The sequence below is a fragment of the Oncorhynchus kisutch genome, linkage group LG15 (genome assembly GCF_002021735.2).
Source record: "Oncorhynchus kisutch isolate 150728-3 linkage group LG15, Okis_V2, whole genome shotgun sequence".
Taxonomy (NCBI): Eukaryota; Metazoa; Chordata; class Actinopteri; order Salmoniformes; family Salmonidae; genus Oncorhynchus; species Oncorhynchus kisutch.
In genome coordinates this window covers 4,384,325-4,395,733 of record NC_034188.2, presented here as the reverse complement: position 1 = coordinate 4,395,733, position 11,409 = coordinate 4,384,325, and the positions used below count along the sequence as shown (strand labels likewise).

At 45.1% G+C, this 11,409-nt stretch overlaps 1 protein-coding gene across 1 annotated transcript; it reads right to left on the bottom strand.

The window, feature by feature from the left end:
• Positions 1-113: 113 nt before the first annotated feature.
• Positions 114-10,363, bottom strand: LOC109883218 (FAS-associated factor 2). The gene is made up of 11 exons (XM_031789499.1): positions 10,198-10,363; positions 9,445-9,513; positions 9,027-9,161; positions 8,550-8,626; positions 8,320-8,458; positions 4,611-4,696; positions 4,222-4,313; positions 3,779-3,956; positions 2,453-2,624; positions 1,350-1,493; positions 114-832 (listed from the first exon to the last, which is right to left on the bottom strand). The coding sequence occupies exons 1-11, from the start codon at positions 10,258-10,260 to the stop codon at positions 650-652; spliced, it is 1,338 nt and encodes a 445-aa protein (XP_031645359.1). The 5' UTR covers positions 10,261-10,363; the 3' UTR covers positions 114-649.
• Positions 10,364-11,409: the final 1,046 nt, after the last annotated feature.

Below are 11,409 nucleotides of genomic sequence, written 5' to 3'. Positions count from 1 at the left end.
TAATGCTTCGAGGTCAGCAGAGATTCTGGGAAGAAGTCTGAGATTTATCAGACCAAGAGAGCTGGGGATGGGAAAAGAGCACTGACAGCCAGGAATATTATCAAAACCATCACAACATTTTAAAAATGTTTAATTTATAGTAGTTGGAAAATGACATCTTAAACATGACCAGCCCATTCCGATGTTACAGGAGAAATAGGCATCTATGAGTCACCACAGGCAGACTGTTATACTAGAGATAGAAGCTGGGGTCCTCTTCTTGTTGAACTGGGTTGTCGTTCTAAACTGCAGGAGGTACGGAAACTCAACCCCCTCGCTTGTTTGGTCGTCTCAAGACAATTACATTATAGAGTCAACTTTGATTGAATAATAATAATAATAAAAAATAAAAAATAAGCGGTGCTTTTTTTTCAGCCTTGTTCTTTAAATATCTAACGTATTTACAGGGATTTCACATGTCTCTCCTTTTAAAAACAACAGTATCAGGGCTGACGGCTTAAATTATTTTTAGGGGGTTAGAGTTTGTTTCATTATTTCAGACGGTGACCCCTAGTGCACAACGGCCATTTAAAAAAAATAATAATAATTAAATGGGGGAAGAAACAAGGGAACATTTCCTCATGTTGGAGGAGAGAAGGTTAGCTAGGTGTCAATCGTCCGTGAGGTCCTGAACAAAGAGGACCTCAGAACGGCTGAGGCCGGCCTCTTTGAGGCTGGGGGGGTTGGGCTGCTCCTCCGTGGGAAGGCAAGGCAGGACCCGGCGGGGGAAGTTGGTAACTATCTGGAATTTCTCCGGGGTCTCCTTCAGCGAGAACAGGAAGTCGTATATTACCTGGAGAAACAGAGGGAGAGATGGGTGCTTTTTGTTGTTGTTGTCAAGACCATAAGTTCCATTGGTATTTGCCAAGGGAGTTTAAATCAGACTGTTACAATGACACTACACATGGAAGAGTGACTAGGAGTTTGCTGTGTAGAACTGTGAGTCGACAGTTTAAAAGAGCAGAGTCGTGTTCGTACGGCTAGACTGTGTCTTACCGAGCAGAGCCGTGTCTTACCGAGCAGAGCCGTGTCTTACCGAGCAGAGCCGTGTCTTACCGAGCAGAGCCGTGTCTTACCGAGCAGAGCCGTGTCTTACCGAGCAGAGCCGTGTCTTACCGAGCAGAGCCGTGTCTTACCGAGCAGAGCCGTGTCTTACCGAGCAGAGCCGTGTCTTACCGAGCAGAGCCGTGTCTTACCGAGCAGAGCCGTGTCTTACCGAGCAGAGCCGTGTCTTACCGAGCAGAGCCGTGTCTTACCGAGCAGAGCCGTGTTCGTACGGTCAGACTGTGTCTTGCAGAGCCGTGTCTTACCGTCAGAGACTGCTGGAAGAGGAACCGCCTCTCTACTCTGGTGTCGTTAGGCAGTTTGAAAACTATCTTGACGCTGTCGGGGTCGTCTGCTGGGGGCTCGGGGGGAAGACATTCTGACTTGCGCTCCTTCTCTTCGTCCAGCGTCTTTAAGAAAAAAATGATAAAAAGAACAGAATTAGTTAGCCACAGTCAAACTGGCAACAACAAAGACCAAGATAAGAAACGGTTTAAAATGTAGTCAGAGAGAGAAGTCAGAGAGAGAAGTCAGAGAGAGAAGTCAGAGAGAGAAGTCAGAGAGAGAAGTCAGAGAGAGAAGTCAGAGAGAGAAGTCAGAGAGAGAAGTCAGAGAGAGAAGTCAGAGAGAGAAGTCAGAGAGAGAAGTCAGAGAGAGAAGTCAGAGAGAGAAGTCAGAGAGAGAAGTCAGAGAGAGAAGTCAGAGAGAGAAGTCAGAGAGCACTGTTGGGGAATAATCAGAATTGGTTGGTAACATAGGTAAGATGTTTTATATTCATCATATGTTTGTAAGTTACTTCTCATCAGAATGTGTTTGTATAATACTGTGGCGGGGTTACAGTATCTGTTCTATGTCAAGACTAAGTTGTTTGGGCCGGAGAGAGGGGAGAGGTCAAGCGTGTATCTCTTGGCTCCACAATGTCTGTGTGCCAGTCAGTGTGTCTCTGTGATCTTGTCAAGATAGGATGGATTTGATATATGCCTGTTGATATGGAGGATTGGTTTATGGTTCTGAGTTTGAGAAAAGAGCATAGTTTAGGAGACAAAGCTGAACGATGAATTATGCCTATGCTGTCTGACTATGTGTGTCTTTTGCTATTAAAGGATCTCAGTTGCAATGTGGAAGGGACTCTGAGAGAATGCATTGATAGACACTGAATTGATCTGAGAGTCACAGGGTTGTGATAGAGCTCATATAATTAAAGATGGACTTTGTGATAACTAACTCTGACTTGTGTTTGGTTTGCTCTCATGATTTGGTAAAGAGAGGAAATTTCCACGACAGCGCGAGCAGACAGTGTGTGTGAGGAGACAAAAACATTGACAAGACAGAGAAAGAGGAGAGCCAGACAGTATCAAGGTGTCCTCACCCTCCTCCTCCTCTCCTCGGCCAGGACGGTCTGCCGGACCTTCTCCTCCTCCGCCTGGACCTTCTCCTGCTCCTCCTTCTTCCTCCGGTCCTTCTCCTGGTCGGCTCTGAGCGACTCCAGGTAGGCCTCGTCCTGCTGCGCCCGCAACACCTGCGTCTGGTTCCTCTCCTCCCTGGAACACACACAGACACGTTCAATTAACCTCCATCTCCAGGACCAGAGAGAGACGTCACCACACCACCTCTCCAGGACCAGAGAGAGACGTCACCACACCACCTCTCCAGGACCAGAGAGAGACGTCACCACACCACCTCTCCAGGACCAGAGAGACAGACGTCACCACACCACCTCTCCAGGACCAGAGAGAGACGTCACCACACCACCTCTCCAGGACCAGAGAGAGACGTCACCACACCACCTCTCCAGGACCAGAGAGACAGACGTCACCACACCACCTCTCCAGGACCAGAGAGAGACGTCACCACACCACCTCTCCAGGACCAGAGAGAGACGTCACCACACCACCTCTCCAGGACCAGAGAGACAGACGTATGGGAGATCTCCAGGACCAGAGAGACAGACGTATGGGAGATCTCCAGGACCAGAGAGACAGACGTATGGGAGATCTCCAGGACCAGAGAGACAGACGTATGGGAGATCTCCAGGACCAGAGAGACAGACGTATGGGAGATCTCCAGGACCAGAGAGACAGACGTATGGGAGATCTCCAGGACCAGAGAGACAGACGTATGGGAGATCTCCAGGACCAGAGAGACAAGACGTATGGGAGATCTCCAGGACCAGAGAGACAGACGTATGGGAGATCTCCAGGACCAGAGAGACAGATGTATGGGAGACATCACCACATCTCCAGGACCAGAGAGACAGACGTATGGGAGATCTCCAGGACCAGAGAGACATCACCACACCACATCTCCAGGACCAGAGACAGACGTATGGGAGACATCACCACACCACATCTCCAGGACCAGAGAGACATCACCACACCACATCTCCAGGACCAGAGAGACAGACGTATGGGAGATCTCCAGGACCAGAGAGACATCACCACACCACATCTCCAGGACCAGAGACAGACGTATGGGAGACATCACCACACCACATCTCCAGGACCAGAGACAGACGTATGGGAGACATCACCACACCAGATCTCCAGGACCAGAGACCACCTCCACATTATTTTTCATATAAGTAAAATAAGCAATCAAACCTGAGTTTCAAATACATACGAAAAAACGATTTAAAGACTTTTTGACTTTGTCTGAAGGGCTATTGGAAACCACAGCTCTGCAATCAGTCCCTTACCGCTCCAGGCGTTCAGACATCAGGTAGGTCTGGTTGGCCTCCATGATGAAGGTGAGCTGGTTGAGGAGGTCCTCTGATTGGATGAGCCCCTCCAGACGTCCCACCACAGTCATCTTACGGTCCTTCAGCATGATAATGGCCAGGAACGGGTAAGTGTTCTCACGCAGCGCCTGGGACACTGAGGTACAGACACACACCAAACACAGATTAAAACAACACTGAAATAAAGAGATTTCTCCTCATATCCTAGAGGACTGACGAAAATCATCCTAAATTCCCAGCACGGATGATTGACTTTTATCTTATTTAACCAGATCAGACGGACTGAGAACACGGCCTCATTTACAGCAACAACGAGTGAAGGACGAGGCCAGTCGAATGCATCTCCAGCTCTAGGAGATCTAGGTAGTGAAGACACAATGCAAGAGTAGACAGATGTGTACCTTTGTATCCCTCAGGCCTGCTGGTGGAACAGGCCCAGAACAGCATCCTGGTGTTGAGGAAGGTCAGGACCTCTTCTGTACATAACGTGGAGCTGGAGGAAGATGGAAACAGAAGCATCATTAATATAAAACACGGGAAAATATAAAATCATTTATATTAATAACGAAGAGGGGGAGGACATATGAATAATACCAAACATGCCACAAATATAGAAACGAGCGAGGAAAACCTCCATCCAACCAACTGAATAAATATTCAAACCAACAGAAGCGGAATTATAACTAGATAAAACAAACTACTGATTATTGACAGAAAAAGGGGTTTTGTTTCTGTTTGTGTGGATGTTGGCCTCATGTAAACAGATCATATGTTGTGTTATGGGACCTACCGACAGAACTGGTCTGTATCCTGGTTCTCCTCTCCATGGAGGTAAACTAACAAGTAGCGAAGCTCACGTTTGGCATCGTTCAATGCCTACAGGGGGGAAACAAACATAACATATAAACACGACCAGCTATCAACCCAGTTACACAGACAGTTGAAGTCAGAAGTTAACATTGAAGTTAAAAAACTTGTTTTTTCAACCACTCCACAAATGTCTTGTTAATAATCTATAGTTTTGGCAAGTCAGTTAGGACATCTACTTTGTGCATGACACAAGTCATTTTACCAACAATTGTTTACAGACAGATTATTTCACTTATAATGCACTGCCTCACAATTCCAGTGGGTCAGTGGTTTCATACACTAAGTTGACTGTGCCTTTAAACAGCTTGGAAAATTACAGAAAATGATGTCATGGCTTTAGAAGCTTCTGATAGGCTAATTGACATCATTTGAGTCAATTGGAGGTGTACCTGTAGATGTATTTCAAGGCCTACCTTCAAACTCAGTGCCTCTTTGCTTAACATCATGGTAAAATCAAAAGAAATCAGCCAAGACCTCAGATAACAAACTGTAGACCTCCACAAGTCTGGTTCATCCTTGGGAGCAATTTCCAAACGCCTGAAGATACCACGTTCATCTGTACAAACAATAGTACGCAAGTATAAACACCATGGGACCACGCAGCCGTCATACCGCTCAGGAAGGAGACACATTCTGTCTCCTAGAGATGAACGTACTTTGGTGCGGAACGGGCAAATCAATCCCAGAACAACAGCAAAAGGACCTTGAGAAGATGCTGGAGGAAACAGGTACAAAAGTATCTATATCCACAGTAAAACAGGTCCTATATCAACATAACCTGAAAAGCCGCTCAGCAAGGAAGAAGCCACTGCTCCAAAACCACCATAAAAAAGCCAGACTACGGTTTGCAACTGCACATGGGGACAAAGATCGTACTTTTTTGGAAAAATGTCCTCTGGTCTGATGAACAGAGTCAAGGTATTGGAGTGGCCATCACAAAGAACTGACCTCAATCCTATAGAAAATTTGTGGGCAGAACTGAAAAAGCGTGTGCGAGCAAAGAGGCCTACAAACCCGACTCAGTTACAGCTCTGACAGGAGGAATGGCCCAACATTCACCCAACCTACTGTGGGAAGCTTGTGGAAGGCTACCAAAAACATTTGACCCAAGTTCAACAATTTAAAGGCAATGCTACCAAATACCAATTGAGTGTATGAAAACTTCTGACCCACTGGGAATGTGATGAAAGAAATAAAAAGCTGAATAAATCATTCTCTCTACTATTATTCCCGAAATTTCACATTCTTAAAATAAAGTGGTGATCCTAACTGACCTAAGACAGGGAATTTTTACTAGGATTAAATGTCAGGAATTGTTAAAAAATTGAGTTTAAATATATTTGGCTAAGGTGTATGTAAACTTCCGACTTCAACTGGACACCATATATACACACACGTATGAGGATACCCTTTCAAATGAGTGGATTTGATTTATTATTATTATATATATTATTTATGCCACACCTATTGCTGACAGGTGTATAAAAATCGAGCACACAGCCATGCGATCTCCATAGACAAACATTGGCCCAGAGACCATCTCCACATTATTTCCTGTTTCAGCATGACAATGTCCTGTGCAAAAAGCGAGTTCCACACAGAAATGGTTTATAGAGATCAGTGTGGAAGAACTTGACTGGCCTGCACAGAGCCCTGACCTCAACCCGATCTAATACCTTTGGGATGAATTGGAACGCTGACTGTAAGCCAGGACTAATCGCCCAAAATCAGTGCCCGACCTCACTAATGTGGCTGAATGGAAGCAAGTCCCTGCAGCATTGTTCCAACATCTAGTGGAAAGCCTTCCCAGAAGAGTGGAGGCTGTTATAGCAGCAATGTTCCTACATCTAGTGGAAAGCCTTCCCAGAAGAGTGGAGGCTGTTATAGCAGCAATGTTCCAACATCTAGTGGAAAGCCTTCCCAGAAGAGTGGAGGCTGTTATAGCAGCAATGTTCCTACATCTAGTGGAAAGCCTTCCCAGAAGAGTGGAGGCTGTTATAGCAGCAATGTTCCTACATCTAGTGGAAAGCCTTCCCAGAAGAGTGGAGGCTGTTATAGCAGCAATGTTCCTACATCTAGTGGAAAGCCTTCCCAGAAGAGTGGAGGCTGTTATAGCAGCAATGTTCCTACATCTAGTGGAAAGCCTTCCCAGAAGAGTGGAGGCTGTTATAGCAGCAATGTTCCTACATCTAGTGGAAAGCCTTCCCAGAAGAGTGGAGGCTGTTATAGCAGCAATGTTCCTACATCTAGTGGAAAGCCTTCCCAGAAGAGTGGAGGCTGTTATAGCAGCAATGTTCCTACATCTAGTGGAAAGCCTTCCCAGAAGAGTGGAGGCTGTTATAGCAGCAATGTTCCTACATCTAGTGGAAAGCCTTCCCAGAAGAGTGGAGGCTGTTATAGCAGCAATGTTCCTACATCTAGTGGAAAGCCTTCCCAGAAGAGTGGAGGCTGTTATAGCAGCAATGTTCCTACATCTAGTGGAAAGCCTTCCCAGAAGAGTGGAGGCTGTTATAGCAGCAATGTTCCTACATCTAGTGGAAAGCCTTCCCAGAAGAGTGGAGGCTGTTATAGCAGCAATGTTCCTACATCTAGTGGAAAGCCTTCCCAGAAGAGTGGAGGCTGTTATAGCAGCAATGTTCCTACATCTAGTGGAAAGCCTTCCCAGAAGAGTGGAGGCTGTTATAGCAGCAATGTTCCTACATCTAGTGGAAAGCCTTCCCAGAAGAGTGGAGGCTGTTATAGCGGCAATGTTCCTACATCTAGTGGAAAGCCTTCCCAGAAGAGTGGAGGCTGTTATAGCGGCAATGTTCCAACATCTAGTGGAAAGCCTTCCCAGAAGAGTGGAGGCTGTTATAGCTGCAATGTTCCAACATCTAGTGGAAAGCCTTCCCAGAAGAGTGGAGGCTGTTATAGCAGCAATGTTCCTACATCTAGTGGAAAGCCTTCCCAGAAGAGTGGAGGCTGTTATAGCAGCAATGTTCCAACATCTAGTGGAAAGCCTTCCCAGAAGAGTGGAGGCTGTTATAGCAGCAATGTTCCTACATCTAGTGGAAAGCCTTCCCAGAAGAGTGGAGGCTGTTATAGCAGCAATGTTCCTACATCTAGTGGAAAGCCTTCCCAGAAGAGTGGAGGCTGTTATAGCAGCAATGTTCCTACATCTAGTGGAAAGCCTTCCCAGAAGAGTGGAGGCTGTTATAGCAGCAATGTTCCTACATCTAGTGGAAAGCCTTCCCAGAAGAGTGGAGGCTGTTATAGCAGCAATGTTCCTACATCTAGTGGAAAGCCTTCCCAGAAGAGTGGAGGCTGTTATAGCAGCAATGTTCCTACATCTAGTGGAAAGCCTTCCCAGAAGAGTGGAGGCTGTTATAGGGGGGGGGGGGGGGGACAAACTCCATATTAACGTTCATGATTTCGGAAAACAAGATGTTGGACAAGCAGGTGTCCACATACACGACATCAACAAAAGGTATGTTCTGAATAGATTGCACCTATACGGATTCTAGAACATCCTCTTCCTTAAAAACAACTTTTTTTGCGTTCCCAATATACTTGTTGTGGATGGTCAAGGTACTATTTACTAGTATCCCAAATTGAGATTGAAACTGGACTGGGGAACCTGAGTAACACACCTGGCTATATGTCCCCTGGTAAAACACTGGATGCGATCGACCGTACTTCTCTTCAAAACTATGGATGAAGGAGACCACGTCACCCACAGGGTCTGTGACTCGTCCACGAGGGTCTGGTCTGACCCACCGCAGGGCAAACCTGGTTAGGAAGGAGGAGGAGGAACCAATCAGTCACCTTTATACAGAAACGTCAGGGGAACTGATGGCCAAATACAGTTTCTTTGTATTACCTGAATATGTCCAGAAGTGTGTAATATGTCAATCTGAAAGGTAACATTATCATGTAGTAACTCCATCCTATTAATCCCTGGTGAAAAACATAATAAAAAAGACATGATGAGACATGATGATCAGAACAGTGGAGAAGATTCAATGAGAAAACTACAGCTGGATGATTTCAGTTACGGACATGATTTCTGTAAGCAGAAGGTTGTGCCACTGTGTATGTGAATGTGTGAATGGGGCGGCAGGGTAGCCTAGTGGTTAGAACGTTGGACTAGTAACCGGAAGGTTGCAAGTTCAAATCCCTGAGCTGACAAGGTACGAATCTGTGGTTCTGCCCCTGAACAAGGCAGTTAACCCACTGTTCAGTCATGCAATAAACATCATATTACAGAGTCTACCTTTAAATTGAGATGCAAGAACAATTTACCAGTGACATATGAGCAAAAAGAAGAACACACGAAAGAGAGTGTGTGTGTACGTACTCTGGGTTGTGGCCTGGAGACAATATAACTATACACTCTGTGGTCTGCTGTGTTGACCTGTAAGGGTCTGGAGGGCGGAGGGTTAAACACACTAGGAACTCCTTCCTGCTCGTTCAGTCTGTCCTGCACCGCAGCCTGGGAACAAACACACACACACACTATCCATTTGATCTCAACCTGGACAGCACAGGAAGACTAAAACCATGACCATTTTTTTTAAAAGCGCAGAGATCTTGATGAATTTAAGGCAACATTTGTCACATGATATATATTACTGCACTCCCTGTATGTCATTCATAACACTGTAACCACTGAGAAATGATTGTGCATGATGTCCGGTGTATTTTGTGGGTCTTCAAAGGCCAACATCAACAACAAAAACAGCCATTCCTGTATTTTTGGGGTTGACAGTTCTTACCTCGATGTTCCAATTGTGTTGTTCTAACGTACGACGGCATTGGTCCGTAGACTCCAAACCTGTCAAGTCCTGAAATCAAATCCAAAAATCTGAAATCACAGATCTAACACTAGTGTACACACGATATCGGATCAATCTCCAATTGATAGGTGAGAATGTAAAAGATGTTAGGTTCAACAAATGTATTTTCAATCATTCCTCCAGGACATTTCCATATCTTGGGTCTGGATGAAACAACAGAAGGGGGCCTAACCAGTCATGTGCCATAACAATTATGTCTGATGATCCCTCTCTCAAAAACCATCTTTCAGCGAAACAGTTTAATCACTAAAGTAACGTTAGCATTGTTGACCTAGTTAACTAACTGTCGTTAGCCTAGCTAGCTAGTTGTAAGTAGCTAAGACAAGTCATTGTAAGATAACTAAAAGTTCAAAATGTAGTTTCTAATTCACCATACACTGATTGAAGTTTTCTGATGTTTCTTTTATGGGGGGGGGGGGCAATTGTCGGGAACGGACAGATAATTCAAGACAATAGTTTTGTAGAGGAGAAATAATTGGTGTGTTGTTAGATAACGTTAACGGTAACTGGCTAGTTAAGTTAGTTAGTTAACCGTGGCGCTAGGGGGGGGTCATAGAAGCAGTTTCACAACCATAAACGTGATTAAATTTTTAAACCATTTCCATCCTAGATCTAAACATACATTAATACAGAGTTATAAAAACGACTGTAAGCTGAAGAAAGGTTGAGTACCTGAAATTGAAGGAGTTTTTCGGTCTGCGCCTGAGATAATTCCTGCTCCTCTGGCGCCGCCATCTTGCCTCGCCAATAGTTCCTTGCACTTTGCGAACGAGTCGTTCTTCTTCTATGATATAACTGCGGTCCGCAAACCAACGTTACAGCTGCGTGCCGCCACCTACTGTGCTGGATGGAGTGTGTGTGTGGTCAATCTCGGTTTACAACATTTCTCAATCCTCCTACTTTAACTCAGTACGGTCTGAGAACAAAAAATAATAATTAAAAAAGAGCCCTACTAACTTCTAATAGACCCTTCCCCATCCCCTAAATCCCTTCCAAACCCCGCCAAACACATCTAACCCCAATGACCCTACACTTCAATCTGTCCCTCTCTTCAACATACTTACAACAATATAACAACACAAGCTCCACCGTTTCATCGACCTTACACTCCAAACATAAACCATTGCCAACCAGATGTAAGGACGAGTTCAATGTACAATGTCCTAAGCGCAATCGAGCAAACACCACTTTGTCCTTTCTAATCTGACCTTTGCATTTTAGTCCAGCGACCTTTCTTTGGAGGGCATATACATGCCGGCCCTTGGGCTCAGAGTCCCATCCCTTCTGCCACTCATCTATCAAAATGGCTCTGATCTTACATTTGGCCTTACCTCTACCCCGTGGAACCATAGAAATTAAACAACGTCTTGCTTCAAAGCTCTTTTGTGACAAAACGGATGGCACTGTGATAGACTGCATCCAGTTTGCTGAGTAGAGTGTTGGAAGCCATTTTGTAGATGACATCGCCGAAGTCGAGGATCGGTAGGATAGTCAGTTTTACTAGGGTAAGCTTGGCGGCGTGTCTTGCTTCAAAGCTCTTTTGGCTAACTGGTCTACAATTTCACACCTGAATGTGCTGGGACCCAGCAGAATCTCACTACTACACCCATTATCTCCATTCTCCATAGTAACATTAATACCTCCAATAGTAGGTCACTCCTATTAGATACACACTACACCTGTTGTATTCGGTGCATGTGACTAATACAATTTGATTTGATTTAGTAGGTCACTCCTATCAGATTTACCAGATGATAAACTATTCAATACAGACAGAGAATCTGAGCATCCTATAATTCTAACAGGTTGTACGTCCTCCACCCACTGGAGGGCAACTATTATCACCAACAGTTCAACTGAGTATACTTTCCTTTTCTCCGCCAA

Bases quoted from the DNA above. Each gene is read 5' to 3' on its own strand.
- LOC109883218 (XM_031789499.1), bottom strand. From the start codon at position 10,260: ATGGCGGCGCCAGAGGAGCAGGAATTATCTCAGGCGCAGACCGAAAAA. The intron at 9,162-9,444 runs GTAAGAACTGTC...GTTTGTTCCCAG, and splicing joins AACACAATTGGAACATCGAG to GCTGCGGTGCAGGACAGACT. The intron at 8,627-9,026 runs GTACGTACACAC...GTTTTTCACCAG, and splicing joins TCTCCAGGCCACAACCCAGA to GGATTAATAGGATGGAGTTA.